A 27,119-nucleotide genomic window follows, 5' to 3' on the forward strand; every position below is an offset into this window, starting at 1 on the left:
AATCAACAATAAAGTAGTGATCAAAAGCTATAACTGGTTTTATATCATCATCTATCAAACTATCAAATTATCAACAAAGGAGTGTATGGGATCATATTATCATATCACCTCAGCAGCCCATACAGATTCGATAAATAGCTATTGTCGAGCCAATTTAATAGGCAACATTTGACGTCTATCAATTTTATCTTCATAGGGTGGTAACCTGCTTAAAAACATCGATTAAAGTGAATTAATCGATACGAACTTGAAACATTTGTCAATCGAACTTGAAACACATGTCAACAATTTATGATCATTTTTTTATTTTTATTCCCAAGTAATCAATGCATTCGATTCTAGATGTCAGATTTCGATTTTTAGAGTAACGTCTCTGGTATTTAAAAAGAAAAAAGGTTTATTGACACAAAATTGTAGCGACGTCAGTTCTTTAAATCAGAAATTGTTTATTATGTTTAGAATGGTTTATCAGTAAAATTAAATCCTAAAATTAGTTGTATCGGTCATTATTATTATAAATATGTAATCGTAATTGAAAAAAGTTAAGCAAATGTGCAGTTCTAACAAAACGAAATATCATGTTATTCTATGTCGTCGTTACTAGGTTACGTTGTTGAATTTTGTTGAACTGTCAAATGTTGCCTATTAAAATGGCTCTACTATAGATAGCAACACAACTGACTGTCTGGTTTGGTTAACAGTTAGTTGTTAACTGAAGCAATATAGAACGTTTTACTAATCTGTACTTGTTTTTTTTTTCTATTGTATTTATATGAATAAAACTAGCTTTCCGCCCGTGGTTTCGCCCATTTAGTTAATTTTATACTATAATTTTCCTCTTGAATCGCTCTATCTAATCCCTATCAAAATCTGTTGCGCAATTTAAAGATCTAAGCATACAAATTCATAGAGGGTGGAAGGCGACTTTGTTTTATACTATGTAGTAATACTCGTTTATATTTTTTATACATTTATTTTTATATATTCAAGTATCCGACGCCGGTGTGGCGAGGGGTGCTCCAGTGGGGGTGCTTGCGAAGCCCCGAATGCCGCGGAGCGGGGCGAAGCGCGCGTGCAGCACCCCGCACCGCCGCAACCTTCGAGGCCTACGTTAGGTGGGTTTAAAGTGGCTTTTAAGCTATTGCATAGCTTCTATCGCGGGCCTTGAGCGCGGGGACCGAATCGAGAAATTGCGTAACGAAAAAACCTCACGCTCCCCACGGAGACGGGCGCGGAGGTGTGGCTTGAAGGCATAGCATGCAATAGCTTTACCGCGGCAGTCCCCGAGTGCCACACGTCTTTTTTTATTATATTTTTGGTAAAATTTGGTGCTATAAGTTATTTTCCCAAGTTATTTTGACTTGTCAAGAACATTTTAGATTTAGATCCTCAGCACACACAATCTTTTTTTATAATATTTCTTAGTTAAAAAATTGGTGTTGTAAGTTATTTAGTTGTTTTTTTTTAGTACACTTTAAAGCGAAACTGTTTCATTACACTTAAATATAGTAAAAATTGGCACGTAGACATTTTACCACGTGTGCCAAAACAAAAATACAAATGATAATATTTCACTTAAAAATCTAATTTAAATCATTACATTCTTATCGTTATTATTCAAATATTCATAAAAATTCCAACAATAAAGAGGCGAAAATCAATACTGTATTATTCAATAAAAATATTTTATTCGTAGCCGGCACTAGAGGCAGTTTATCAAGCGCGGGAAAACAGACTTCATCAACACTAGCCTCGCTTGCGGGTTTGCTTCGAGAACATTCGCACGAACGAACACAAGAAGAACCCGGTAGGTCTAATTTATCATTTTAAATTAAATTAATGAAAGAAAAATTCTTCATTGCACACTAAATACAGGATTAAAAACTAAGAGCTATACAAGTAATAACATATATAGAGGGCGGTCTTATCGCTGTAAGCGATTTACGCCAGACAACCCGAAAATTTAAGTGGATTACATTATATATCATTGTAATATATTTTATTCATAAAATAATTCTATGTTCCTTTTAAATTCTTATTCAATTAAATGATAATTCGTGTTAAAAATTAATTAATTTTATTGCTGACTACTTTCTAATATAATTATTGCAAAACATATTCAAAAGTTTTCTTAACTATTTCAACGAACATTTGCTTCAAAATAAGTAATAATAATACATGGTCAAATAATATTACTTTTTTAAATGTACTTTTTTACAGTGTACGCAAATCAAAGTCAAGAAAATGAAACCCGACGACGCAGTGAGGAAAGAACTGCGCGTCGGGAACGACACATGCGTGCGCGGACTCAGGTATATTTTAATTAATTAATTTGTACATCATAGGATTATTGTGTAAAAATAATTTTTGTACTTAAGTTTTGTAAACTGAATCTTTAGTTTTATAGCATGCGTTATTAATGATTTTATTTTTAAGAAAAGATAAAATTCGATCATGAGGCCTGATATAAACCCGCGTCTTATGCCGTACCATGGCAAAAGACTACTATAAATGTATTAGTTTGTGGAAATTTATTATTAGATAAAAAAAATATTAATAAAACATTGAACTGGACATCTTTGGGGTAAGGCGTCTTTGGGGCTTTCGTTTAATAGAAATACTTTTTATTTGCCACCATGAAAAAACCAATACATAATATCTTAAAAATCTAAAACAAAACAAAAACAGCAATAAAGGCAAAAAAAACGCTCCGTCAGCAAAACAGCAACTATTAATAAATAAAACAAACTAATTAGATAAACAATTTATGTATCTGTTTCCATTTTGACGTGACAACGTCTTATAATTCGATAGCGCCGGCTGCACGCATGAAAAAACATGACTCAAGCGGCGTTACCTCGCTCTGAGGCGTTCCATGTAAGGCTTGAAGTGCAAGCGAGAGCGCGGAACGAGCGACAAAGAAGCACAATCGGACGTTGTCACGTTCAACTATCGTCAGTAAACCGACTTTACAGACAACCAATTTTTTTATCTCAGCCGGGGAACAGAACCCGCCCCCGTCGCGATCGAGGCCTACCAGCTTCTTTCCGCCTCTTAGCAGCTTCAGATAGTGCAAGGCTCGCGGCACAACACGACGAACATACAGACGAACAGGTGCGTTTTATTATGTTTGATTTTACGCGAGTATTATACATTTAGAAATTAAACACTTTTTAACGGATTTTAAACGCGATTTATTCATTCTATTATTTTCCCGACGTTTCGAACACTTTACAGCGAGCGTGGTCACGGGGAGACTGGCAGCAGTCTAAAGTGTTCGAAACGTCGGGAAAATAATAGAATGAACAAATCGCGTTTAAAACCCGTTAAAAAGGTACGTTTTATTTACAGGGTGTAATCGTTAAGTGTGCACAGGCGATTATTACGTAACTATTGGAGGTATCGATAAACTATAAACTGATATCGAAAGTACTTTTAACCTAATAAGTAAAATGACAATAATAACTTTTTATAAATATTATGAGAAATATCCAAAAATGTTATCAGTTTAAAGTTTTTTTGATATCTGCAATAATTACGGAATAATCGTCTGTGCACATTTAACGATTACATCCGGTATGATATTGGGAAAAATCCCAAATAGTAAAAAATAAAAACATATTTTTTGTAATTTTTAGTGTGGTTGTGTACAGTAATACTAAAGAGAGGAATGATTTGATGTTTTTTTATTAGTAAGAAGTAAGTTATATAAGAATTTTGACAATTTTTTCACAATAAAAATGGATTTTACTCTCAAATAACATAGGATATTATTTTCAAGGGCTCCACTGGCTGGGAGTACGGCTGGTGTGAACAGCCTCGAAGGGCAGCAAGTGCTAAGGTAAAATTATCTATCTTTTGTATTCTGTATATTTATTATGGAAAAAAAGCGTACATGTCAGAAGTGAAACTTCTTTTCAAGATTAAATATACCAAAATCGTTGCCTTACTCTCGTCACTTACTTCGTCTCGTCTCTTATGACGTGATGATATTACCATGACGCGACTTTGATATTTTACTCAAACCTATAAAACACGCGCCTAAAAAAAACATTCACTTCAAAAGTTGAGATTTTTAAGCTCATTTAACTAAAGACTAGATGGTTTTGAATGATTTTTGGTTAAATGCTTTTGTCTTGTTGTCTTGATAAGAAATTAGTATTAGTTAGTTCTTTAAAGAAACGAATCTTCAATGGCGGCGCTTATCATTCCCTCTCGCTCACACACGGCCGTACGGTATGCAAAAAAAAAATGGAAAAATAAAATCACTAAAATGTATTTGATTTTCCCTATAATAGTTTTTATCATAAATTTACAATGACAATTATGCATTTGCGAAAGTAAATAATGTTTTATTGGTATTTGACAAAATATGTTCTTTGGGAAAAGTTGTTCAGTTTTATGGGCTTATTACAAGTATTATGGGGATTTTATTACATTCTGTATACGTAAATATGATAATTCATATAAATACACAAATACAATAACAAAAAAGTTTGTCAACAAACAATTTGAAATAATTAATAAAATAATTATCAATTTACGTTATTTTTATTTTCTTTTTTGATGATCCTACCATCTGTCAAAGTCAGCTTTGGCCGCCATTGAAGATTCGTTTCTTTATTGAACTGACTAATATTTATAATTAATATATCACTAAACCCAGGTATCATCGAACCAACCACAAAGTGGTTCCTCGTCCCTAGAAGATGTACTGCCTCCTGGAGGTAGTGGGCTTGATATGTCACTACCCGATTGCAAGATCATCGCCAACAGGAACGCAAGGCAAGAGATTAACTTCAAAAGGTATCATTATCACTAACACTATCGTCATCATAGACAAAATTTGACATTTATTAAATTGTTTCTACTTTTGCTACCTACTTCTGTAACCAAATTCTATTTAACAATTCAAAACTATGATTTAACCTAACTTTTTTCATAACATACAATTATATTACCTTATGACACAACTAAACATAAACCAACTGCTATCTGTACACATTAAAAAGTTAATTATTAACTTATTACTCAAATTCCAGGTACTTCATAAACGAGGGTACTTCAAAGGACCTATCCAAAATAAGCAAAGAGATCCGCCACGAACGCGAAAGTTACCGCGAACTAACCGGCCGATATATAGAAAAACCGGAATCAATACCGCTAAAGGAAACGCACTACACCGACGCCATTAATAAAGAAGCCTTACTAAAAAAAGAAGCGAAAAAGGACTCTAAAGCCAAGGAAATAAAGACGAAAATCAAACGCTCGGATTCGGGGAAAAGTGACGCGAAAGTGAACATATGTGTGGGGAGTAAAGTGTTAATATTGGAACCTTTGGGGGTGTACGATTGTATCAATTTGGGGAGGAGGATCGATGTGTTGTGGCCCTCGGAGTATCAGAGGGAAAGGGGGGGGAGGAACTCCTGGGGGAGTTGGGTGCCGCAAGCTGGGATGGACGGACTGGTAAGATATTCTATTTTTGAAGTGAAAACTTCTTTAGCGGCGTTGGGTATTAAATCTTAAACTCGCGTCAGGACACGTGACCTGATCGAAAAAGCGTAAGACGGATTTTTTTTAGCCCTTATATTCCATGCGTAAGACGGATACCATTCCAAAATATCAAACATGCTGAACGTTAATAATCAAGTTTTCGCTTCTGCCGGCACTCCCGGAGTGCAACCCGTCTTTTTTTAATAATACATACTTTGATTCATCGATTGATTAATATTTTATACTAGCTTTCCGCCCGCGGCATCGCCCGCGTTTTGAAAGCACATAGTTCCCGTTCCCGTGGAATTTCCGGGATGAAACCTATCCTAAGTGTTAATCGAAGTAACCCTCTATATATGTCTATATGTGTGCTTAATTTCATTGTAATCGGTTCAGTAGTATTTATGTGAATGAGTAACAAACACACATCCTCACAAACTTTCACATTTATAATATTAGTAGGATTAGTAGGACTTGATTTAGCACTCTATTTAGGTACACGAAACAAATGTTGGTGAATTTATCGATTATATTCAAACATTTATTGTTTCAATTGGACTTCTTTTAGAAACGCTTTTGAATCGTCAAAATACAATTTAATAGTTCAGAAGTAAAAAATAACTTTTTATGACAATATTCATAAGGAAATTTTTAGGGTGTACTTCAATCGCAATTTCGCTTGCGTGTACTTTATCTTAAATAAAACTAATCTAAACCTATTTTTTTATTAAATCAATTTAGAAATACTTCTAAAGCGTAAATTACTATTATCAACAAATAAATATAATTTACTACAGAAAACATAACTCCTTCTTTTTAACTTTCAGGTGGTTCACAAATGGACGCCAAACCATCGAGACCCGAAACTTAGATCTCACGTCGACAAAAGTATACTATTAGTTCAAATCGAAGACAGGTTCGTGCCTATCGCTGAACACTGCGTTCAAGACTTGGGCGATGAAGTTTGAACCTTATTTATATGGATATAAGGTCGAATATCTAAACAAACTATTTTTCTGGTCGACAAAAGTAATATAGTTCGAATTGAAGATAGGTTAGTACCTATACCTATAGAAGACTTGGGCGATGAAGTTTGAACCTTATTTCTATAGAGATAAAGTCGAAAATCGAAGAAAAATTTGCCTTCTCGTCGACAAAATATAATATATAGAATTCCTTCGTAAATATTCTTGAGCGATGAAGTTTGAACCTTATTTCTATGGACATAAAGTCGAATATTTACTTATGAAATTGCATTCAAACACTGGTGAAGGAAAATGGATCTTTTGTAGGTGGAATTAGGACGAATTTAAAACGGCATATTTTTCATGGTGTTTTTGATTGGTCCAAAGTGATATAAGAATTTGAACTTTAGCAAAATGTAATAAAGATGAAAATGCTTTGATTCAAATGTTGATGAAAATTAATGATAATATTTTTAATGTTTCTAGTGAATTATTCTTATGAGTTGGGTCTTATAATTTTTTAGTTTTTTTATTTCTATTTTTTTAATAAATGATTGAGTTTAAAACAAACAAAATATGTAAGATGATTTCGGCTTATAGTATTAAAACATGTAATATAAATAAATCGGTTAGTCTAAGCGTGTATATATGTACTTGCGTTAAATTCTGTACATATTGTATATAGTGTAAACGTGTATGTTTGTGTAACTTAAGTATTCTACTGTTAGTTAAATTTTGTCCTGTTAAATATGGGAAATATAAATAATTAATTTTTTCAATATCTCTGGTGTAAATGGTCTCATAGTTTTTATTTATTCGTTTAAATTTTGAATCTTTTCGTATCATGAAAATTGTATTATCCAACTATAAAATTATGTATTACAGTATTTGCATTACATGTACATATTTATTTTCTTATTGTACCATGTTTTATAATAAATTTAAATTTGAAATCCTTTAAGAAGTATTTTTTAATAAATCATTCTTATTTTTACAACGACAATATGCGCATTACAAAAACAAAATTTTGAATTTAATGCATTTTTATTGTATTACATATTGAGCTATTATAACAGACTGTATTTACTTAGATATTTTGCCAAAATATCTCCTGTTTAAAATTACACGTAATAATTACCCTACTTGCCCTTACCTAAACTACGGAACCCAAAAGTGATTATGACCCTACTTTCCCTTTAACTACAGAACCCGTTGAGGCGGAAAGGAAATGTAAAATACTTAAGTGAAACAGATGTGAAATGCATACAAATTGTACATATATATATCTAAAATGTAATTAGTTGAAATGTTCTGTGCGGACGTTGAGTTTTTCGAATTTATAAATTATTGCAAGTTGATCGTTTAAATGTAATTGTATTGATGTGATTTAAAATTAATGACGCGTTTTTACGCACAAATATATATCGTCGTGTTGGGAGTTCTTGATTAAATAAAGGGGTTCGTTTTGTTGTCTGTTCGTATAAATACATGTTATTCATATATGTACATTCGTGTTGCTCCGATTTTTATATCATAACTTGGAAATTTCTCTAAAGCAAGTAGGTATTTCTCTAAAGCAACTTTACAAAAAGATCTTTAAATAAAATCAAATAACTGATTTATGAAATCCAACTGAAACGTGCTTTCAAACTTTGGTTAAAATTTAATTTTATTTGATGTGAAAAATTATTTGATTCAAAATATTTGGTTCAACAACAGACAATGCAACAAACCCTATTGAATTAACATCGTTCGTTTACAATTTAACGTCATCAGAAACGCCTCATTTCTATTAAAAAATTAAACGTTGAATTTAATCGATTTGCATATCATGAAAAATATATAATATATTGTTTTAATAAATAATCGAGGAATTCTAAATTGCGTTGATCAGTATTTGTTTGTCAAAACTAAATGATTAGATGTTCTATCATGTGTGAACTCTGCAGTTGCCTTATTTAAGACTAATTTTTATAATCTAGATCAATATTATAATTATGTACTTGCGTAAATATAGAAAATGGACTTGTGAAAGAGACAGAACGATCGTGCGGCCTGTATTTGTCTCTTTCTATTGTGTAAATGTACAGAATCAAATATTCTCTGTCTTTTGAGGCCTAGAAATAATGAAATTTTTGTTAAAATTGAGTTTTGTGGTTACTTTTGAGTAATTAAGTCCATTTTTTATGTCTATGATGTTAAGGTTTTAATGTGCTGTCCTAAAATGTTCTGGATTTTTACCAAATTTCGAAAATGAGGGTAGTTAGACAAATTATCTTCAATCAAAATTAAACTTATAATTTCGTTCCTATTCAAATTGGTATTTTAGGTATCTCAATTTGATTTTTTTTTTCATAAATTGAGTTTAATACCAAGAAGGCACAATCCGTCCACAAAGATGTGTTTTCTTACGAAGTTTTTTTTCATATCTCCTTCTCTTTCTATCACACACAAATGAAAGAGACAGATATAGAAATATCTTCGTGGTTTCCAAACACACGGACAGTACCGGTGATGTGTATTATATTATGTATATTATAATGTTAAGTTTAATTGCACAATAATTGTTAAATGTACTGTATGTTGGTAAAAATCTTATTAAATAATGTGTCCCGAGATTAAGCCCATACTAGGAAATATTGAATTCGTATAGCAATAACATCAGACTTGCCGGTTACGTTGCTTTTGTTAATTTATAGATTCTTAAATAAGTAGGGACAGAATAATAACGAAGGGTTCCGTATGCTATTATTTTTACTTTTTCTCCTGTACAATAACTCATAAACTTCACTGGTTGTGTGTAAGCTTAAAAAATTTACTTTTTCTGTATCTCTTTTTGTTAATACTTTCTGTAAGACTATTTTTGTAAATAAAAGAATCTATAGATTAAAAAAAGTAACGGAACGCGTACTTAGTGATTCCAATTTGAGTACTGCCATAACGCTATGCGATAGCCTCACCATTACTTAAATCATAATAAATCACAGCTTGACGTGATTGTACCCTGTATGTATATTATGCCAAAGTAATCTTGATCAGTTGTTGAGACTCATAGAACTGTATCAATGTGGATTCAGAAATAAAGTGATAAAGAAATATACTGTGTTTTATTTTTACTACTAGCTTTTCGCTCGCGTATTCCAAGGAAAACCCGCATAGTTCCCATTCCCGTGAGATTTCCGAAAAAAAACCTATCCTATGTGTTAATCCAAGTTACCCTCTGTTTGCCAAATTTCATGAAAATCGGTTCAGCAGTTTTTGCCTGAATGAGTAACAAAAATACAAACTTTCGCATTTCTAATATTATTGGGATGTTAGTAATTTTAACTGCGTAGCGTGGAGTAAACGATAATTGTTCTACATGAAAATACAATACATACCTATTAAACAGGGTGTAATCGTTAAGTGTGCACAAGCGATTATTCCGTAAATATTGCAGATATCAAAAAACATTAAACTGATATCGAAAGCCCTTTACCTAATGAGTAAAATGACAATAATAACTTTTAAAAAATAAAACAGGAAATATCCAAGGCATCTTCATTAAAACCGTAGGAATATTTTTTTCAATAATAATTTTACGATTTCGACCTCATATTCTACTTACATAAGACACGTAAAAGTTTGTGAGGATGGATAATATGTCTAATACTTGTATACGTAGTATATTATTATTAGTCTGTGCTAATACCTATTTATGCTTGTTACTTATGTTGCTTGGAATGCCCATATGAATTCAGATTCATCTGATATCCATTACAGTGCTTCAAGTAGTATCTTTAAAAAATTAGAATTAGTACTAACTTTTGGACAACAATAGCCAATAGCTGAGACGCAAAACTTGATTCCTTCAAGAATACGAAAATTTTGCAGTTTTAAATAAAAAAAATTTTACGAATTTGGTTTTATTTACCATCTATTACAAATATGTATTAAGTCTTACACAGTCGAATAATTACAGCGTGATGTAGGATGAGCATAAATTTTCTAGAGTTTTTGAGTGTAAGGTGAAGAACAAGCCTAAAGAAGGGTAGAATTTGGAATACAAACAACAGGTGTCAAAGAAAATATATTTATTTAGTGAACACTTAAACAATATATAGAATAAAGTCAATTTCATATCTATTATACTGTAGGTTTGGACGATCGGAGCATACATTATAGGTATAGCTATTATAATAAAGGTAATAGTTAAACATTAAATAAGAATATAGCAGTACAAGAATTACTTCCTCATATTAAACATATTAAGCTGAACATAATTATAGATAAAAGCAACAGATTAGCTGTCAATAACAATATTATTCTAATAATTGGTAGTCCTATACATAAAGGATCACACAATATTCCATAGATTGAGACGTTTAACGTATTATTATAGGCTCTACTTATAAGATTTAACTTCTTTAGGAGATGAGTGTTAGAATATTTATCATTTCACATTTAATTTATAACTTTATCCTGTAACTTTTTACTTATATTCAGGGGGCGTTCAAGTATTACGTAAAGCAATTTAGGGGGAGGGGAGGGGAATTTAGCTCTCGAAAAACGTTACGATGTGTTACTGGGGTACGGAAAAAATGTTACGTGTGCTTTACAAGGGAGAGGGGTCAAAAATCTTAAAAAATTGCGTAACGTAATACTTGAACGCTCCCTCAGGAGAATAAAGAGCTAAACTCGCTTTGCTACTAAATCTATTTAATAGTTCAACAAATTTGTTTAATAAAATCACACTAGACATTACATTATATTTTAATTTAAAAAATTTTAAACATTGAAATTAATATACAAAAGTATTAACTATTTATTGTACTAATGAAAGTGTAATATAATTCTCGATTACTCTACAAGCAAAACTAGGCTCTATTCCACTAATCATAAGATAAAAATTTCTATATGGACCCGCACATGGTCGCCTACACGTAGACACTAAGCTCAGGGGTTTGGGTAAAAGCTAAACTGTAAATTCACAACATTTAGTATTATCTACTTTCTACAAATATTTTTTTATAGAGCATCATTCTTATGTACAATTCCCGCCAAAACTTGGTGTTGCAGTAAAAGGGTTTATTAAATGATTACGTCAAATGGATATTGATTTCCAATTTTAGCATTCATTGAATTAACACGTTTAAAAGCACTTCATTTACAAAGCAAAATATATCTGCATCTTTTTGCAATCGTCCACTATATTATCCTATTTCTTATTATACGCGTATTAGAGTTATAATTATGACTCTTTCTGTTCACGGTTACTCTGACCAATTCTTAAACAGACATAACTTTATTATATGAATAAATCGTCATTTATGCAGATAATCTCTAGTTTCATTTTCCGTTTTCCATAATTTGTGATACCATAGTATCCCTTCAATATAATATAATTGTTACTCGAATCTTCAATAGCCGGTCTTAATTCAAAATTTTTTTTTAATAATAATAATAATAAAAGGGCGTAGGGATGTGACGACCCCATCGCCCACGGTTGGAATATCTATTGTTTACGTGACAATAGATATTCCACCCGTGCAATCAGTCAACCCGCAGGACACCTTGTGGCGGGGTGTCGGGGAGTAGCGACCCCGCGGGAACCGAGCGCTCCCGGGGGAGGCCCCTGTCTTCATCTCCGGCTCGCCTTCACCGGCCGGTCGGAGTGAACCCTGACGAGGACAGGACCCCCACCTCTGGCTTGCCTTAACCGGCCGGCCAGAGTGGAGTCGCGAGAGCTTTTAGCTCGAAGGGTGGATGCGAAGCGTAAGTGGCGAGTGGGCACGTGATGCTGGACCCTCAGGGAGCGCGTGATCGTAGTTTAAAGTCCAGGGACGCCTCTCCACCCTTAGCTGCTCACAATATGTTGCCCCCTTGTCGCACTTTTGCAGCGACTTATTTCGGGGGCCCATACAGTGAGAGGGCGAGTCACCACCTGCCAACATATTTTTACTTTCTTTTAGTAGAAAGGCAGGTGCCATAGTTTCCAATAGTCCCTAAATACCGGCCCATTTAACATCCCACTCTATAGCCCAGTTTATTTTGTTTTCCATATCTCGAAATAGTCCTACATCGGCCGCGGACTGCCCAGGGCTGTATCTCTATAGTGCAGTCATGGGCAGGCTGCGGCTGGTGTCCCACAACACAGTAAAGTTCTCGAAAGGGCCTCTGCGTGTTGGATCCGTGTCCCCACGTAAGCCTTCCAAAGGACCGGGTACCTTCCTTATGATGGTACCCGAGTATTATGGATGAGATACACATAATAATAATAATAAGGGCGTAGGGATGTGACGACCCCATCGCCCACGGTTGGAATATCTATTGTCTACGTGACAATAGATATTCCACCCGTGCAATCAGTCAACCCGCAGGACACCTTGTGGCGGGGTGTCGGGGAGTAGCGACCCCGCGGGAACCGAGTGCTCCCGGGGGAGGCCCCTGTCTTCATCTCCGGCTCGCCTTCAGCGGCCGGTCGGAGTGAAGCCTGACGAGGACAGGACCCCCACCTCTGGCTTGCCTTAACCGGCCGGCCAGAGTGGAGTCGCGAGAGCTTTTAGCTCGAAGGGTGGATGCGAAGCGTAAGTGGCGAGTGGGCACGTGATGCTGGACCCTCAGGGAGCGCGTGATCGTAGTTTAAAGTCCAGGGACGCCTCTCCACCCTTAGCTGCTCACAATATGTTGCCCCCTTGTCGCACTATTGCAGCGACTTATTTCGGGGGCCCATACAGTGAGAGGGCGAGTCACCACCTGCCAACATATTTTTACTTTCTTTTAGTAGAAAGGCAGGTGCCATAGTTTCCCATAGTCCTCAGTACCAGTCCATTTAGCATCCCAATCCATAGCCCAATCATTAAATTTCCATACCCTGCAATAGTCCTACATCGGCCGCGGACTGCCCAGGGCTGTATCTCTATAGTGCAGTCATGGGCAGGCTGCGGCTGGTGTCCCACAACACATTAAAATTCTCGAAAGGGCCTCTGCGTGTTGGATCCGTGTCCCCACGTAAGCCTTCCAAAGATCCGGGTACTGTCCTTCTGGTGGTACCCGAGTATTATGGAAATGAGAAACATAATAATAATAATAACTTTATTGACATAAATAAATAGGTACAGCTTAAATATGAATCCATAGGCTCCTGAATTAGTTAAATACTGTGTCTCAGGAGCCAGTGGCTTCTCCCATTAAATTCTTAACAGTATACCTACGTTATACAAAAGAAAATTTTAAAAATTACAAGTAAAGGTGGAAAGCGCTTTAATGTTTGTGTGTGTATGTGTAAGTGAGTGTGAGTGTGTGTCAGTGTGAGTGTGAGTATGTGTGTGTGTGTGAGTGTTTGTGTGTGTGTGTGTGTGTGTGTTTGCGTGTAAGATGTGCTTTTATGTGTGAAGTATATCAATATAATATTAATTTATTATTTTATTTCGTTTCTTTAAGCACGCTTAAATTATAGATCCTAGCAAGGTTTCAATTTCGTCGTAGTCAAACTTCTCTAGCCACGTAAGTATACATTTTTTTATTTTATGATTATTTAATTTTTTAATTTTAATTTCCTTATTAATTTTATTGTATAGTCGAGGTGCAACTACTTTATAGTGTTTCTGTGCGAATTTTGATTTTGTTATAGGAAACGGACACCGATCGACACGTTTGTTACTTTCCGGTAAGTGTGGAACATCATTTTTATGGTAGCGACGTAAGATTTCAAAAATGAACAGCTTTCTTATACTCAGTACATTGGCTTTTTTATATACATCGGTTGTTGGGTGACTACGTGGAAGTTTTAGACAAACTTTGAGTAATGCTCTCTGAGCACGCTCTACTAATATAAGGAGGGATTTGGATGCATTACCCCAAGCACATATACAATATCTTATAATACATTCGCACAAAGCTTTATAAGTAGATATAACTAGATTTTGTTCTGCCACAGATTTTAAATTATTAAAGATATAAATTAGCTGACGTATTCTTGAAGTAAGTTTTGAAATATGTGAGGTCCAATTCAATCTATCATCAAACTCAACACCTAGGTATTTAATTGTATTAACCCGCGAGAGTGTGGAACAATTGCAGGGGGCCACATAATTACTACGGTTACATGGAAAGGTATGTATTTTAATAATCATGTCTTGACTTGCGGCACCTTTAGATGTCATACTGTAGCACATGTATTTAGTTTTACTAGTATTTATTGACAGCAGACTATTTTCGAGCCAACAGGTCACTACAGAAAGACATTTTTCAGCAAGCTCTGCCACAGTTCTCCAAGACTTTTCATGAACTAGTAAAACAGTGTCATCAGCAAACATAAGAAGATCCAGTCCAGGTAAGGTGATATCACATAGTTCGTTGATATAAACAAGAAAAAGGATAGGTCCCAAAGTACTACCTTGCGGGACGCCATATGTGCATTCTAGACAGTCACTTTCATGGCCCTCTACCTTTACAGACTGCCTTCTACCCAATAAGTAGTCAGAGAACCAATCAAGCGTGATTCCCCTTATGCCTACATTCTCCAGCTTTTTCAGAAGGATGGGAATGGATACTGTGTCGAATGCCTTTTGCAGATCGAGAAAAACTCCTAAACACTTGTACCCATTGTCTAGGTAATGAACAATTTTTGAACTCAGTGACAGGACTGCATCTTCAGTTGAAGTTCGTTCTCTAAAGCCAAACTGGTTGACGCTGAGAATATTGTTGCTCTCCAGAAACCTCATTAATCTTTTTTTCACAAGTTTCTCTAGGACTTTAGATAGTGTTGAAATTAAAGAAATGGGTCTATAATTTGTTGGATTGGTTTTATCACCACTTTTATAAATTGGGCTAACAATGGCTCTTTTTAAAGGCTGATGGAAACACTCCAGTTTCCAGACTTAAATTGCACAAAAAACAAAAGGGTTCGGCTAGAAAATTTACAAATTTTATAAGTATATTAGCGGGAATATTATCCCAGCCAGGAGCGCTATGGGGTTTTAGGCTGAGAATAACATTTCTCACTTCAACTGGGTCAGTGGGGAGAAGCGACATGGAATTGAGTGGTGAATTTGATTTTTTACAGTGGGCAGAGAGTTCATATTGTGTCGTGTTTAATTTTTGCAGAGTAAGATTTGCCAGCGAGCTACCAACGGAGGTAAAATATGCGTTAACATTGTTCAATGACCCGATCGGGTTGTTATCTGTTCGTAGAAGTTCTCTAGAAGGATCTTTTCGTTTTGACAAATTGCAGACATCTTTAATTATTTGCCATGTTTTTTTAATATTTCCTTTACTTTTGAGAAGTTGATCCTTATAATATTCCCTTTTAAGTGATTTTATAATACTATTGCAGACATTTCTATATTTAATATACCTATCTCTAAGATTTATGTTATCTGGTGCCTTTTTAACCTTCATGTGTAATTTGTTCCTCTTCCTTATCGACCTAACTACGCCTACAGTAATCCAAGGTTTCAAAGGTTTTAGCTTCCTGTTTACTATTTTTGTTTGGGTATGTTGAATTATAAAGGACGAGAGTTTTTGTATCATCAAATCAGCAGCAACATTTGCATCACTAATTTCATATAACTCCTGCCATGTTTCCTTCGATAATGATTTTTCCATACCAATAAAATCCATTGTTGTTTTATGGTACGTTTTGTTTTCTGCAAAGCATCTTTTAATATTTACTCCAGAAATACATAGCAGAATAGGTGAATGGTCTGTCAAAATTTGTTCAAAGACAAGTGTTTTCCAGACATTTTGGCATTTAATCATGAAGTGATCGAGACATGATGTCAATCTTGTTGGTACATTAATTCCTTGAATTAGGCCATGCATGGCTAACAGATTCAGATACGTTTGAGTTGCTGTAGCCAAAGTACTAGACAATGTATCAATATTAATATCGCCTGTAAATATAATATTTTTAGAAGTGATAGTTTTTAAAGTAGTATCAAGAGATTCCAGAAATTTTGATGTATTTCTAAATGACGGAGGTCGATATGAACATATTATAGTATAGTCGGGCACAATATTAACAACTAAACAGTTTCCCTCCGAAAATAAGGGTTCGTAAGCCGACGCCTTGATTCCTTGACGGACGTATACAACCACCCCGTCATTTTGATTTAAACTATTTTTCGTCCAAAAAACTTGATAATTATCCAAATTAGGAGGTGGATTTACAATACTAGTCCAACATTCAGTTAAAACAAAAATGTCTATAGTTAGTTCTAGGGTAGAAATAAATGCCAGAAATAAGTCAAAATTACAATTAATGCTTCTGATGTTAACAGTTAAAACATAAAAAGAAGCTTTATCGCTGTTATCAGATTTCAGAAGAGATTGACAGTCATTTGTATCGCTAACCAAAAAACACTCTATTTTATTTGAATTATCTACTTCTGTTGTGATATAGTCATTGTCCATTATTTAGGTGTATATTAATATAGTGCAAGATTTTTATTAAAATGTATAAAAACAAAAGGAATATTATTAATCGTCGTAAGCGTAAGCAGTTTTTGTAACCCGACAAATATAACATGATCGGACAGGTGGTATAACAAATATTATTATTAATAAATATTAATATCTGAATTTTTTTATTTTGTCGCAAAGGAACTATCATCGTGTGTGTGTTGTGTGTAAATGTAATGTAATGAAAGGTAATGTTTAAATATTTAATGCGCTTTCTGATTACAAATTTAAATTTAAATAAAGGTTTAACGTTTTGATAATTAAATAACATGCAACAACATTTAAAAATATAAGAAAAACTTAAAACTAGTCACTTAGACTTAAGGTTCTCTATATCATCCTCATTATTAATCTTTATGAGAGGTGTACCTTCAGCTCTCCTTAAGTAAATCTTTCCTCGAGACGTCCAACAGTATCTATATCCATAATTTTTTGCATATTCTCTAGCCATGTAAAATACTTTCTTAGTTTTAAAAGTCAAACTTTCCGACACAAAAATAGGCTTAACGGGTCCTTCCATTTTTAAATTCGAAGTACTGTATTTACTTGCTGCATATTTCTTGTTGTATGTTTTGACAGAACTTATTATCCTATCCCTGAGTGGAACGCTCGAGAACTCTGCAACAATAGGTTGATTTACATCCTAAATTTTCATTTTTTCACAATATTTCAAAGATAAATTCTTCTTTCACAACATACGAATTCTTTACATGGATGGATACATTACCAAAATCCACTCAAAATATAAATGAATATTGTATATTTTGTAAATACAGTGAAATAAATTTGTACCGTATACACATGGCAGGGAAATATTTTTCAATCTATTTTAAACCTTAGTGCCTCTAATATATGGATTGCATTTGTTTATCCTAAATTTTTATCTATGAAATTGATATACAGTACAGATATTATAAGTTATAACATGAATATAACTGTTTATAGTAGAAGATCCGAACATAAATCGACTTTCACCGGGGTGATAATAGAATGAGACCTATTTTATAATAAATTCAGTCTATTAAAATGGGGTTTCTGGAAAAATCCTGGACAGGATATTTTTAGTTAATTTCCCCGGAATTTAGATTCGTATCTTAGACTATTATATTTCTTTATCTCAACAAGTGAGGCGAATGAAATTTATTAAAAGGCGTTGAATTTCAAAGGGCTTATAAAACTCATGAAGCAGTCTTGCAAACCGGATATGTTGAGTAATAATCAGATTATAAGTGTATATAATATATATTAACTGTACAATACAATATAACGCATATCTTTTATGTACATTTGTCGCAGCTATATAGTTATTTGCTGCCACAAATATAGACATACATTTTTCGATTGAATGTAAGTGAAGTTAGGGTCGCCAGTTCATAGCTGTTTTGAAATTATAGTTTCTACATACTTCTAATTTCTATAAATAATATTATTTCAAGATGTTGTCGCTTTGAATACAATGGGGGAAATTAAAGGTTGTCTATATTTAATAGTGAAATTAGGGCTCTTTCAATTTATGCGTTTCGTATTGGACCGCTGCCGCACGTTTTCCGTGCCGCTAGTTATAACCCGCTGCCGTGCCGTTGCAGTACGGTAGCAGTCCGTTACCAAACGCTTAAATTGAAAGCGTATCTGACTGCCGTGCGTTTGTATGCTAGTGCTGTTTTAAATTTATTTGACACCAGTTAAGCCATGGACTCTGACGAAGAAACATATAGTGCTCTTATTGAAAAGTTTGGTTTTTAAGTTGGCAACTCTGTTAGTCAATTTCAATTTCAACTGCCCGTCCGTATTATTACCACGACTGACTTATATATTATAACCTCAAGACGCGCGTATTTCTGTACTTGAGTACCCGTAGAAATGTAAGATGATTGAATTAGATTAGACCAAAAAATTAATTTTTTAGAGCACGAATATTCTCTGTCAAATCATACTGATATATCGATATTTTTTTATAAAAATATCAAAAGCGATTTTTTTACAAAAAAACATCGATACGATATATATCGATACTTTATTGCATTTCCGACATCCCCATGGGACTTGCGACGTTTCCGTCCTGCTGTCGAGCGTTCGTGGTACGGACGCCGCGCTGTTGCCGCACCGTGCATTTTGTATGAAAACAAACGACCGGCCGTGTGCCGTACGACAAACGCACCGCTTCGGCACTGTAGCGGTCCGATACGAAACGCATAAATTGAAAGAGCCCTTAATCTAGCATACTACATAATAGTAGTTTTAATTTCGCTCTAAAGTGAATGTACACTAGTTTTCACAGACATAAGTATCATTAATATGTATTATAGAAAGTAATAAATTCTAATTTTATTTTGTCAGTATTCATTATTTGTAGTTGATTGTGTAGACTTTGATTCGTATGAATTATTATAGTACCCATATTATTTTATTGCTACTTACATTACTATTTAAAAATCATTTTTGTAGGTTAAGGTAAATTAAAACTATTTTAAACATTAATAAATTGTGTTAATAAACATTGAGTAAAACAGTCGAAGATGTAATAAAAACTTAACTATAATTATTCTACTTCTGTGATAACATAAATTTGTGTCTAATATAAATAAAAAAAGATTATACATCGATTCGCGTAAATAATAAAGCAGCCATTCACGCCATAAGGCCTCGTATTATTTACATGATAAAAAAACAATAACAAAATATATTTAATGGCAATCCTGTTAGCATAGAGTACAGACAATTTCCGGAAGTTACGCATCGTCCTTCTTTTTACCGGACATGCGGTCTATGAGACTATTTATCATGTCGGCATCGACTAGACCGATAAACTTGTCAACTATTAAACCGTTTTTCACCGCTATTACTGCTGGCACAGCTTTTACCTGAAAATGAAACATTTGGAAAACTTAAATTATGTACTAATTAGTAATCTATAGACTAATCTTAATAACATTTTTATATTTTATTAGTTAACGACAATAGAAAGAAGAAACAAAAACAACATTAACTAGCATCCACATTAAATCAATTCTGGCTAACTACAAATGATTATTTTTTCACTACAATGAGTACAAACCTCTAGGACCATTTCCGTCACACGAACAGTTATTTTTTATCAGTCATTTTTAACGTTTTTAATAACCGTATTTTATTCGGAATTAGTTTTGTGTAAAATTGCTTAAAATGAAAATATTTTTAATATATCTTCTGCTCAACTACAAACGAAAAATATTGCAATAGATACAATCAACTACAAAGGTTAATCTATAAGAAACAAAAGGAAAAAATATTTTTTTAAATTTGGCGGGACAACTTTTTTTGATGCCTATAATTCATACATCAAAAAAACATACATACATACACATACATCCATCCTCATAAACTTTCGCATTTATAATATTAGTAGGATAGGACAGGACAGGATAGGATAGGATATTTATACTATATACTATATATACTATAATATTATAAAGAGGAAAAGTTTGTATGTATGTATGGTTTTCACGCATAAACTACAGGACCGATTTTGATGAAATTTGGCACAGACAATCTTTAGACCCTGAGAAAGAACATAGGCTACCTTTTATTGCGGAATATGTACCACGGGCGAAGCCGGGGCGGACCGCTAGTATTTTATAATATTGACAAATAAATACTCACTTCAAATGTGTGTACCAGATCAGCATTTTCCTCCACATCAACGATAGCAAGGTCTAGATTATTTAAGGGCTCAATTAGTTCCTTAAGCTTTGGAGTGAGGATCTTACAGGGCTCACACCACTCTGCATGGAAATTTACTATTACTGGTTTGTCGTTGTTCATTACCTGGAAATATAGCATTAATTATTTCAATTTGAATCATTAGATGTATTAGTTTATTTGTTTGTTTAGACGCGCAAATATCAAGAACGACTGGTCCGATTTGAAAAATTATTGTCGGTGTTAGATAGCCTTTTTATCGAGGAAGGCTATAGGCTATAGGCTATATATCATCACGCTAAAACCAACAGGAGCGGACTCACGCGGGTGAAACCGCGGGGCCCAGCTAGTTTTCTATATGTATACAGTTTGTCCCAAATTATGCATACTAAGATCAAAGAAAAACACAGTTGTTTAGATGATGTTTACATTTTAATACTTATTAATATGTGTGTAAATTATTTTTTGCGTTGTTGGATTTATTTACACATGAAAAATAAACTGCCATGATAGAGCCAGAGCGAGCCATTGCTTTCCTACCATTCTGTGCCACTTTGTTAAATTTATTGAACAATTTAATATGTATGATTAAGAACTTTAAGCTAATTAAAATATTAATCCTTTTCTAGCACCTTTATTATTTCCCATAAGCACCAGATATAACAACTAATTAAAAAAGTAATATTATAACACATACCTTATTAACAAAATCATCATTATTCTTAACTAGTATGGTCTCATTGTGCACTATTGAAGTTGATATATGTTTAGCTCTCCTCAAGTTGGCCAGCCTTCTGACTGGCGACTTTAAACCTTGACACATGGCACTACACATTGTCTGAAACAAATATATTTTAGTATTAAAAACAATATTAAACTTTATTCACGGGTAAATGTTAAAAATATGTAATAACGATTCAGAAGTGCTTCTAGAAGAAGTCTAATTGAATAAATAAATGTTTGAGTTTGAGTTTGAAACAATAACAAAGAAATTGTATGACAATTCTGTACTAGACTGAAATCACAACAGTTTTAATAATAATAATTGTCATTAGTTAAGTACAAAATACATAGTAATTACAATAGTGTAAATAACATATTATTGCTTTCAAATTCAATTTTTCATTCTTATTAAATTTGTATTATGTTGCCTTGATAATTTTGAAATTTGGCAAAAGTTTTTTTTTTCTACAATAAATCAGATGAAATAAGTTATAAGACATATCATTAAATTTGAGTAAATAAATTACTAACAATAAATTCAAAATCAAATGGTAAAATTTAAACCCTATACAAAGAATTAAATCTATATTTAGTGAAATTTATAAAAAAAAAAACAGTGAAATGATCATAAATGTATGAAACACATGCTAGAAGCAAATCAGCCCAAGTATCATAGAATATAACAACACAATATTTAGTGTTGTAGGTGGTAACCAAGGAGATACTAATAGTAACACCTTAGCCTATGAAATATAACATTTTTTTTTTCAAATAAATAATTATGCACTATAATTTAAGAGTCAAGGAAACTTATTTAAGAGCTACATGTAGGGCATAGAACTACAAAGTTGATTTTAACAGGCATATGATATGGTTAAACCTTAACTTTTAGTTGTGTGATTGTGATCTAATGAAAACTTTATAAACAAACGAAATACTTATTGAAAACAAAAGTTTTGTAATAAATTCAAAATGAATATAATTGATGACTATTAAAATATAATATATTTTACATACCCAAAGTTTGGGTTTTTCTAAATAGTTATGCAATAAGATAGACTCAGTAGAAGAAATAAAATTTTATGTCATGATAATACTATGATATAGATTAAAAAGTTAGATATTTTTAATACTAGATACACGAAAACTACATGATGAATGTTATATCATATAAGCTTTTTTATCTTGAGTCAATAATGATAAAAAAATCTGAAATTGTCTGATTCATTCATGCAGTGTTTAATTGTTATTACTATGATTTTATTTGTCTTTTTTTAAATTTAACAAATACTAATGTATGTGTGAATGGACTGAAACCGTGCAATCTATTTTTGATAATTATTTGTTATATAATTTGAAGATTCAAAAGTACTTTTTAAAGTAATTGTATCTAATGTTTGTGTATGAGCCTAAGAGAACTGTATTATTTTTTTTTAATATTAACTCATTATTAGGTTTTTAGAAGGTAATCTACATAAATAAAAAAAATATTAATATTCATAATATACCTAGTTCTTACATATATTATTATATCCAAAATGCATAAATAAGAAATATCATTAGGTGTAGACCATAAATTCTATGGAATTTTTCTTAGTTTACTGAAAAACAAAATGTAACTTCAGTTTCATAAATAACGATAACTCACCACAACGTGTTTAGTTTACCAAACCAAACTTCTTTATCTTTTTAGTTTCCACAGGAGTTAAGCAGACATAAATAAAACAATACACAGCACCCAATATAGCACTTAATATAAGGAATGATAGAATAGCATAACGAGGGATATAAGTTTTATCGTAAAAATTGGCAACCGATGACTCAATATCATCTCCCCTAGGCAATGAGACCAAAATAATCGTTAGAATAATGGCAATAACTACAGCAATTTTACCAACGTAATGACCGGTCCGCACAGATACCCAGCAAAAAAATATAGCTACAAGCCAGATAACAGACAAGAAATATACGCCCACGCCAAAATAAGACATAATAGTATGAAATGATGATCGTTATCGGATTACAAAATATGTATTGTTATTCATGCAGTACATATAGTAAACTTATTACTATTTTTCTTTGTTGGACGAATAAACACACTTGAACACATTAATTTCTCATTAAAATCACTTTGTCTGGGATACGAACAAATTGTAAATCTATGAATATTTTATAAGCGCGTTTGTATGTACAATAATGAAAACAATGGTAAATAAAAATTATGAAGTCAAAGTTCAAATACGACTTACGAAACTTCAAATTGTGCTTTGACATAATATTGTGTCCAATGTCCATGTGACTGATGACAGATCAGTGGTCACAGATCATTATTTTACAGTTAGAACCTCAGAGGAATAAACCTATATTGCTCTGAGGTTCTCTGAAATAGTCTAGGGTAAATAGAAATCACAACAGAATTCTGAAATGCTATTGAAGAATAAATTAAGATGATTCTTTTTAAGCTATTGCATAGCTTCTATCGCGGGTATTGAGCGCGGGGACCGAATCCAAAAATTCCGTAACGAAAAAACCTCACGCTCCCCACTCCCACGGGCACGGAGATGTGGCTTGAAGGCATAGCATGCAATAGCTTTACCGCGGCAGTCTTTTTGTAATATTATATTTATAATACATTATCTAGTTATCACAAATATTAATTTTTAAACAGCATTCTAAAATAAAAAATGCCACTAGACAATAAATTAATAACATTGACTTAGATGTTTATGGCCTGCGCAGACGGGGGACTTTAGTCCCTGGCGGAGAAAAAAGTACGCTCCGCGAATAAAAACTCCGCCGCGAATTTACCTCGGGCTCAACGCACACGTATTGCGGAAAAAAGTACGTTAGGAACAGAAAGCGAATATGAATAGGTAACAACGTGGACTGGAAGTCCGTGTGCGTTGTTTCGCCTAGTCACCCGTGTTATATTTATTTCGGGGACTCCTGCGTACTATCCGGTCCGCTCCCTGCATGTCCGCCGTTGTTATACGGGGGACTTTTAGTACTTGGTACTTTTAATACCTCGTTTGCGTTAGAGCGTTTTCACATTATCCGATCCGATATCGGATATCGGACGCCGATGCCGATATCCGATATCGGATACAATTTGCCCTTTCACATTGTCCGACAAAATCGTTCCGATATCATCATGAGTGTTGCCAGAAATTTTTAGAGAAAACTAAACTAAATTGCCAGTTGATAAAAAAAAGGTATAATTAAAAAAAATCAAATGTTATAAATCATAGTTGTACAGTAAAAATAACTACGATAAAGAAAAACAACTTCAAAAAAGAAAAGTAAAATGTAAAAAAAAGATTTGATATCACAAATTACTGCATATTATTTAGATGTGCTATTTACTAAATAGTTTTGATATCGGTCATTTGTATAACATAATATAATACTTATGTTAACACATTATAAATTAAATAAATTTATATCAATATCTACTATAAATTTATATCAAAAGTTTACTGAGGCCCTATGCTCCTCGAGGAGTTAAAGAAACAATCATCATCATATCAATATCTACTACAACCTAGTATTAGTTAATAGTTTTAGTAATACATATTAGTAAATACCTTTCAAAATCTATTAAATGTATTTTTAGCAAGACGTACTTAATCATTTAGTAATTTTTTGACTACATACATTTATAAAAGTTCATGTAGTCAGTAAACCAGTGCAAACTTAGCACCCCATCTATGGAATTTTGGGTCGAAAATGACCTTGATCGTTAGGTCCCCGTTAGGTCCTTTAAGGTCCACCAATTTTTTCGTTAGGTCCCCTTTAGTTTTTTTTTTAATAATTTTTTAAATTTTAGGTATAAAAAAATTACACTTTAGCACCCCATCCATAGAATTTTGGGTCAAAAATGACCTTAATCTATAGGTCTTCGTTAGGTCCTATAAGGTCCCACAATTTTTTCGTTAGGTCCCCTTTAGTTTTTTTTTAAATATTTTTTTTTTAATTTTGGGTATAAAAAAATTACACTTTAGCACCTCATCCATATCAAAATTGGCGAATTTTATCAAAATCGTATTCTTTACCGTTAGGTCCGTATAGGTCCATCATTGAAATTGTTAAATTATTTATTTTATTAAAATCTATATATTTATAAGAAAGTCGTGTTAGTTACTCCACTTATAACTCAAGAACGGCTGAACCGATTTAGCTGAAAATTGGCAGGGAGGTAGTTTAGAGCCAGGAGAAGGATATAGGATACTAAATATGTACCACGGGCGAAGCCGGGGCACTAGTTATAAAATAATTGAAACCTGCGCATGCGCCTTAGAGCATTAAGACATGCGCACATCATACATAAACAGCGCGAAATTTAAATTGGTATCGTTTCATTTATTAAATCAATAAATAAATCTATACTAGTCACGTCTGGTTCGAAAGATGAGACTGGCTTTTTATTTCGAAAATTTATTTGGCAACACTTAACAGTTAACTGTCATTAAAACCTGAGTTGTTGATGTGTCAAAGCTTGTCAAAGTGATTTTATTTTCTGCGATTTTAGCTTAGGATTTTAGTGATTTCTAATAATTGAAAACTGAGTTGAAAACATGACGAAAACTTTAAACTATGATTAATAAATTTAAAAAGAAACAATTTGAAAGAGATGTAGTTTTCAAGGAAAAACACACAGTGTGACTTGATATTTTGATACTTTTCATCTTGATTGCATTGCACATTATATGATTTGTTTAATATTATTATTATTATTTTGCATGGATGATACCAGTAATCCAGTTATAAACTATTAAAGCAACAATATAAAATTGAACGATCTGTCCGTTCAAAATGTTTAAAGACACAAAATCAGTATCTCAACGAGATTTCTTCTATGACCGAACCATGTTATTCATGTTGAAGAGCAGTACAAAAAAAACAAGATGGAATAACTGCAGAAATGGAAGAGTTAATGATGTCAGAGATAATGATAGTGATTCTTATTCTTTATTCGCGGCTGAACGCGGCTTTTAGATTTAATATGATTATATTGATTAAACAAAATTTAATTGTATTTTATTATGTTTTTTATTACTTTCACTAGCTGTTCTTTTTTTTATCTGTATCAGATAACTGTACCAGATTACATATATATAATATTATATAGATGAAGAGTTTGTAGAGGTTGTTAATCTCTCAAAAAAACAAAGCTCGTAATAATAAATTAAAGTATCAAAACTTTATTTCCAACTATAACCTAAGTTACCATTAGGTTACCTTAATATGATGATTTTTTGAATTTGCCGCCTTTTCCAGTCTTATCTTTCGTTAGCCGGACTATCACCACAGTATCACCATATTTCCTACAGTATGGCGACGAATGTACTTGTGCAGAGAAACGGAGGGGAACTGGCGGGGGGTCGGGCGACGCGGGCCGCTTAATGCAATCACGCTGAGTTTGCATTAACTATCGCGAAAGGACGACGCAGTCGTATTTTTTGTGTAATAATTTTATTATACATAGGTACTTACATATTCTATTATGGCGCGCAAAAACTGTTCCGTTTACGGATGTAAATCTACATTGAAATCCCAGAAGGAAACAATATTTCAGAAAGATTGTATTAATAATTGTATCTGTTGAATTAAAATCAAAGCTATGTATATGTTGTCCTCATTATTTTCTAATCAGATTGTACATCCCAATGCGAATGCATTACTTCTTAAATGGTATAATATACAATTAAGAACATCCAAAAATAAAGTGTCCACGTAAATAATATTTAGCAGTGCAATATCTGTAATTATATATTTATGAACAAATGATTACATCAGATTTAATAATCGCAATTATTT

The 27,119-nt window shown here is 33.0% G+C and overlaps 2 protein-coding genes and 2 long non-coding RNA genes across 8 annotated transcripts in view; 2 read left to right on the plus strand and 2 right to left on the minus strand.

The window, feature by feature from the left end:
- The window catches only part of pcx (pecanex), a 29,395-nt gene extending 22,601 nt beyond the window's left edge, over nucleotides 1-6,794 (plus strand). For 2 of the 3 annotated variants that reach the window (XM_089697625.1, XM_089697626.1), the window contains exons 19-26: nucleotides 991-1,115; nucleotides 1,697-1,807; nucleotides 2,221-2,312; nucleotides 2,998-3,114; nucleotides 3,782-3,841; nucleotides 4,667-4,806; nucleotides 5,043-5,466; nucleotides 6,321-6,794. In XM_089697625.1, the coding sequence (XP_089553751.1) occupies nucleotides 991-1,115; nucleotides 1,697-1,807; nucleotides 2,221-2,312; nucleotides 2,998-3,114; nucleotides 3,782-3,841; nucleotides 4,667-4,806; nucleotides 5,043-5,466; nucleotides 6,321-6,461 (1,210 nt within the window). In that variant the 3' untranslated portion in view covers nucleotides 6,462-6,794. The remainder of the gene's footprint in view (nucleotides 1-990; nucleotides 1,116-1,696; nucleotides 1,808-2,220; nucleotides 2,313-2,997; nucleotides 3,115-3,781; nucleotides 3,842-4,666; nucleotides 4,807-5,042; nucleotides 5,467-6,320) is intronic. The other variant, XM_089697627.1, reaches the window with a different exon arrangement.
- An 11,706-nt stretch (nucleotides 6,795-18,500) lies between these two features.
- Nucleotides 18,501-19,109, minus strand: LOC149487306 (uncharacterized). The gene is made up of 2 exons (XR_016315912.1): nucleotides 18,900-19,109; nucleotides 18,501-18,834 (listed from the first exon to the last, which is right to left on the minus strand). It is a non-coding gene; the product is annotated as an uncharacterized LOC149487306 (long non-coding RNA).
- Nucleotides 19,110-19,116: 7 nt separating this feature from the next.
- On the minus strand, nucleotides 19,117-23,571 carry LOC149487307 (thioredoxin, mitochondrial). 3 transcript variants are annotated; one of them, XM_089697668.1, is made up of 4 exons: nucleotides 23,373-23,571; nucleotides 21,277-21,417; nucleotides 20,541-20,705; nucleotides 19,117-19,762 (listed from the first exon to the last, which is right to left on the minus strand). In XM_089697668.1, exons 2-4 carry the CDS (start codon nucleotides 21,412-21,414, stop codon nucleotides 19,631-19,633), a joined length of 435 nt encoding a protein of 144 aa, XP_089553794.1. In that variant the 5' UTR covers nucleotides 21,415-21,417; nucleotides 23,373-23,571; the 3' UTR covers nucleotides 19,117-19,630. The 3 variants fall into 3 exon arrangements, with proteins under 3 accessions (XP_089553794.1, XP_089553796.1, XP_089553795.1); XM_089697670.1 differs by lacking the exon at nucleotides 23,373-23,571 and adding an exon at nucleotides 23,186-23,363; XM_089697669.1 differs by lacking the exon at nucleotides 23,373-23,571 and adding an exon at nucleotides 22,951-23,088.
- Nucleotides 23,572-24,993: 1,422 nt separating this feature from the next.
- On the plus strand, nucleotides 24,994-26,337 carry LOC149487308 (uncharacterized). The gene is made up of 2 exons (XR_016315902.1): nucleotides 24,994-25,805; nucleotides 26,056-26,337. It is a non-coding gene; the product is annotated as an uncharacterized LOC149487308 (long non-coding RNA).
- Nucleotides 26,338-27,119: the final 782 nt, after the last annotated feature.

The sequence above is a fragment of the Colias philodice genome, chromosome 7, assembly GCF_061535455.1.
Source record: "Colias philodice isolate Cphi_HAF_F1 chromosome 7, ilColPhil1 Martin Lab GWU primary, whole genome shotgun sequence".
In the NCBI taxonomy this organism is placed as follows: Eukaryota; Metazoa; Arthropoda; class Insecta; order Lepidoptera; family Pieridae; genus Colias; species Colias philodice.

What these genes read in the sequence shown, in the direction of transcription:
- LOC149487307 (XM_089697670.1), bottom strand. Translation starts at nt 23,293, where the DNA reads ATGTCTTATTTTGGCGTGGGCGTATATTTCTTGTCTGTTATCTGGCTT. An exon ending in ATGATGATTTTGTTAATAAG is followed by an intron (nt 20,706 to 21,276) that starts GTATGTGTTATA and finishes CTATATTTCCAG; the next exon opens with GTAATGAACAACGACAAACC. An exon ending in ATCTGGTACACACATTTGAA is followed by an intron (nt 19,763 to 20,540) that starts GTGAGTATTTAT and finishes TTTCATTTTCAG; the next exon opens with GTAAAAGCTGTGCCAGCAGT.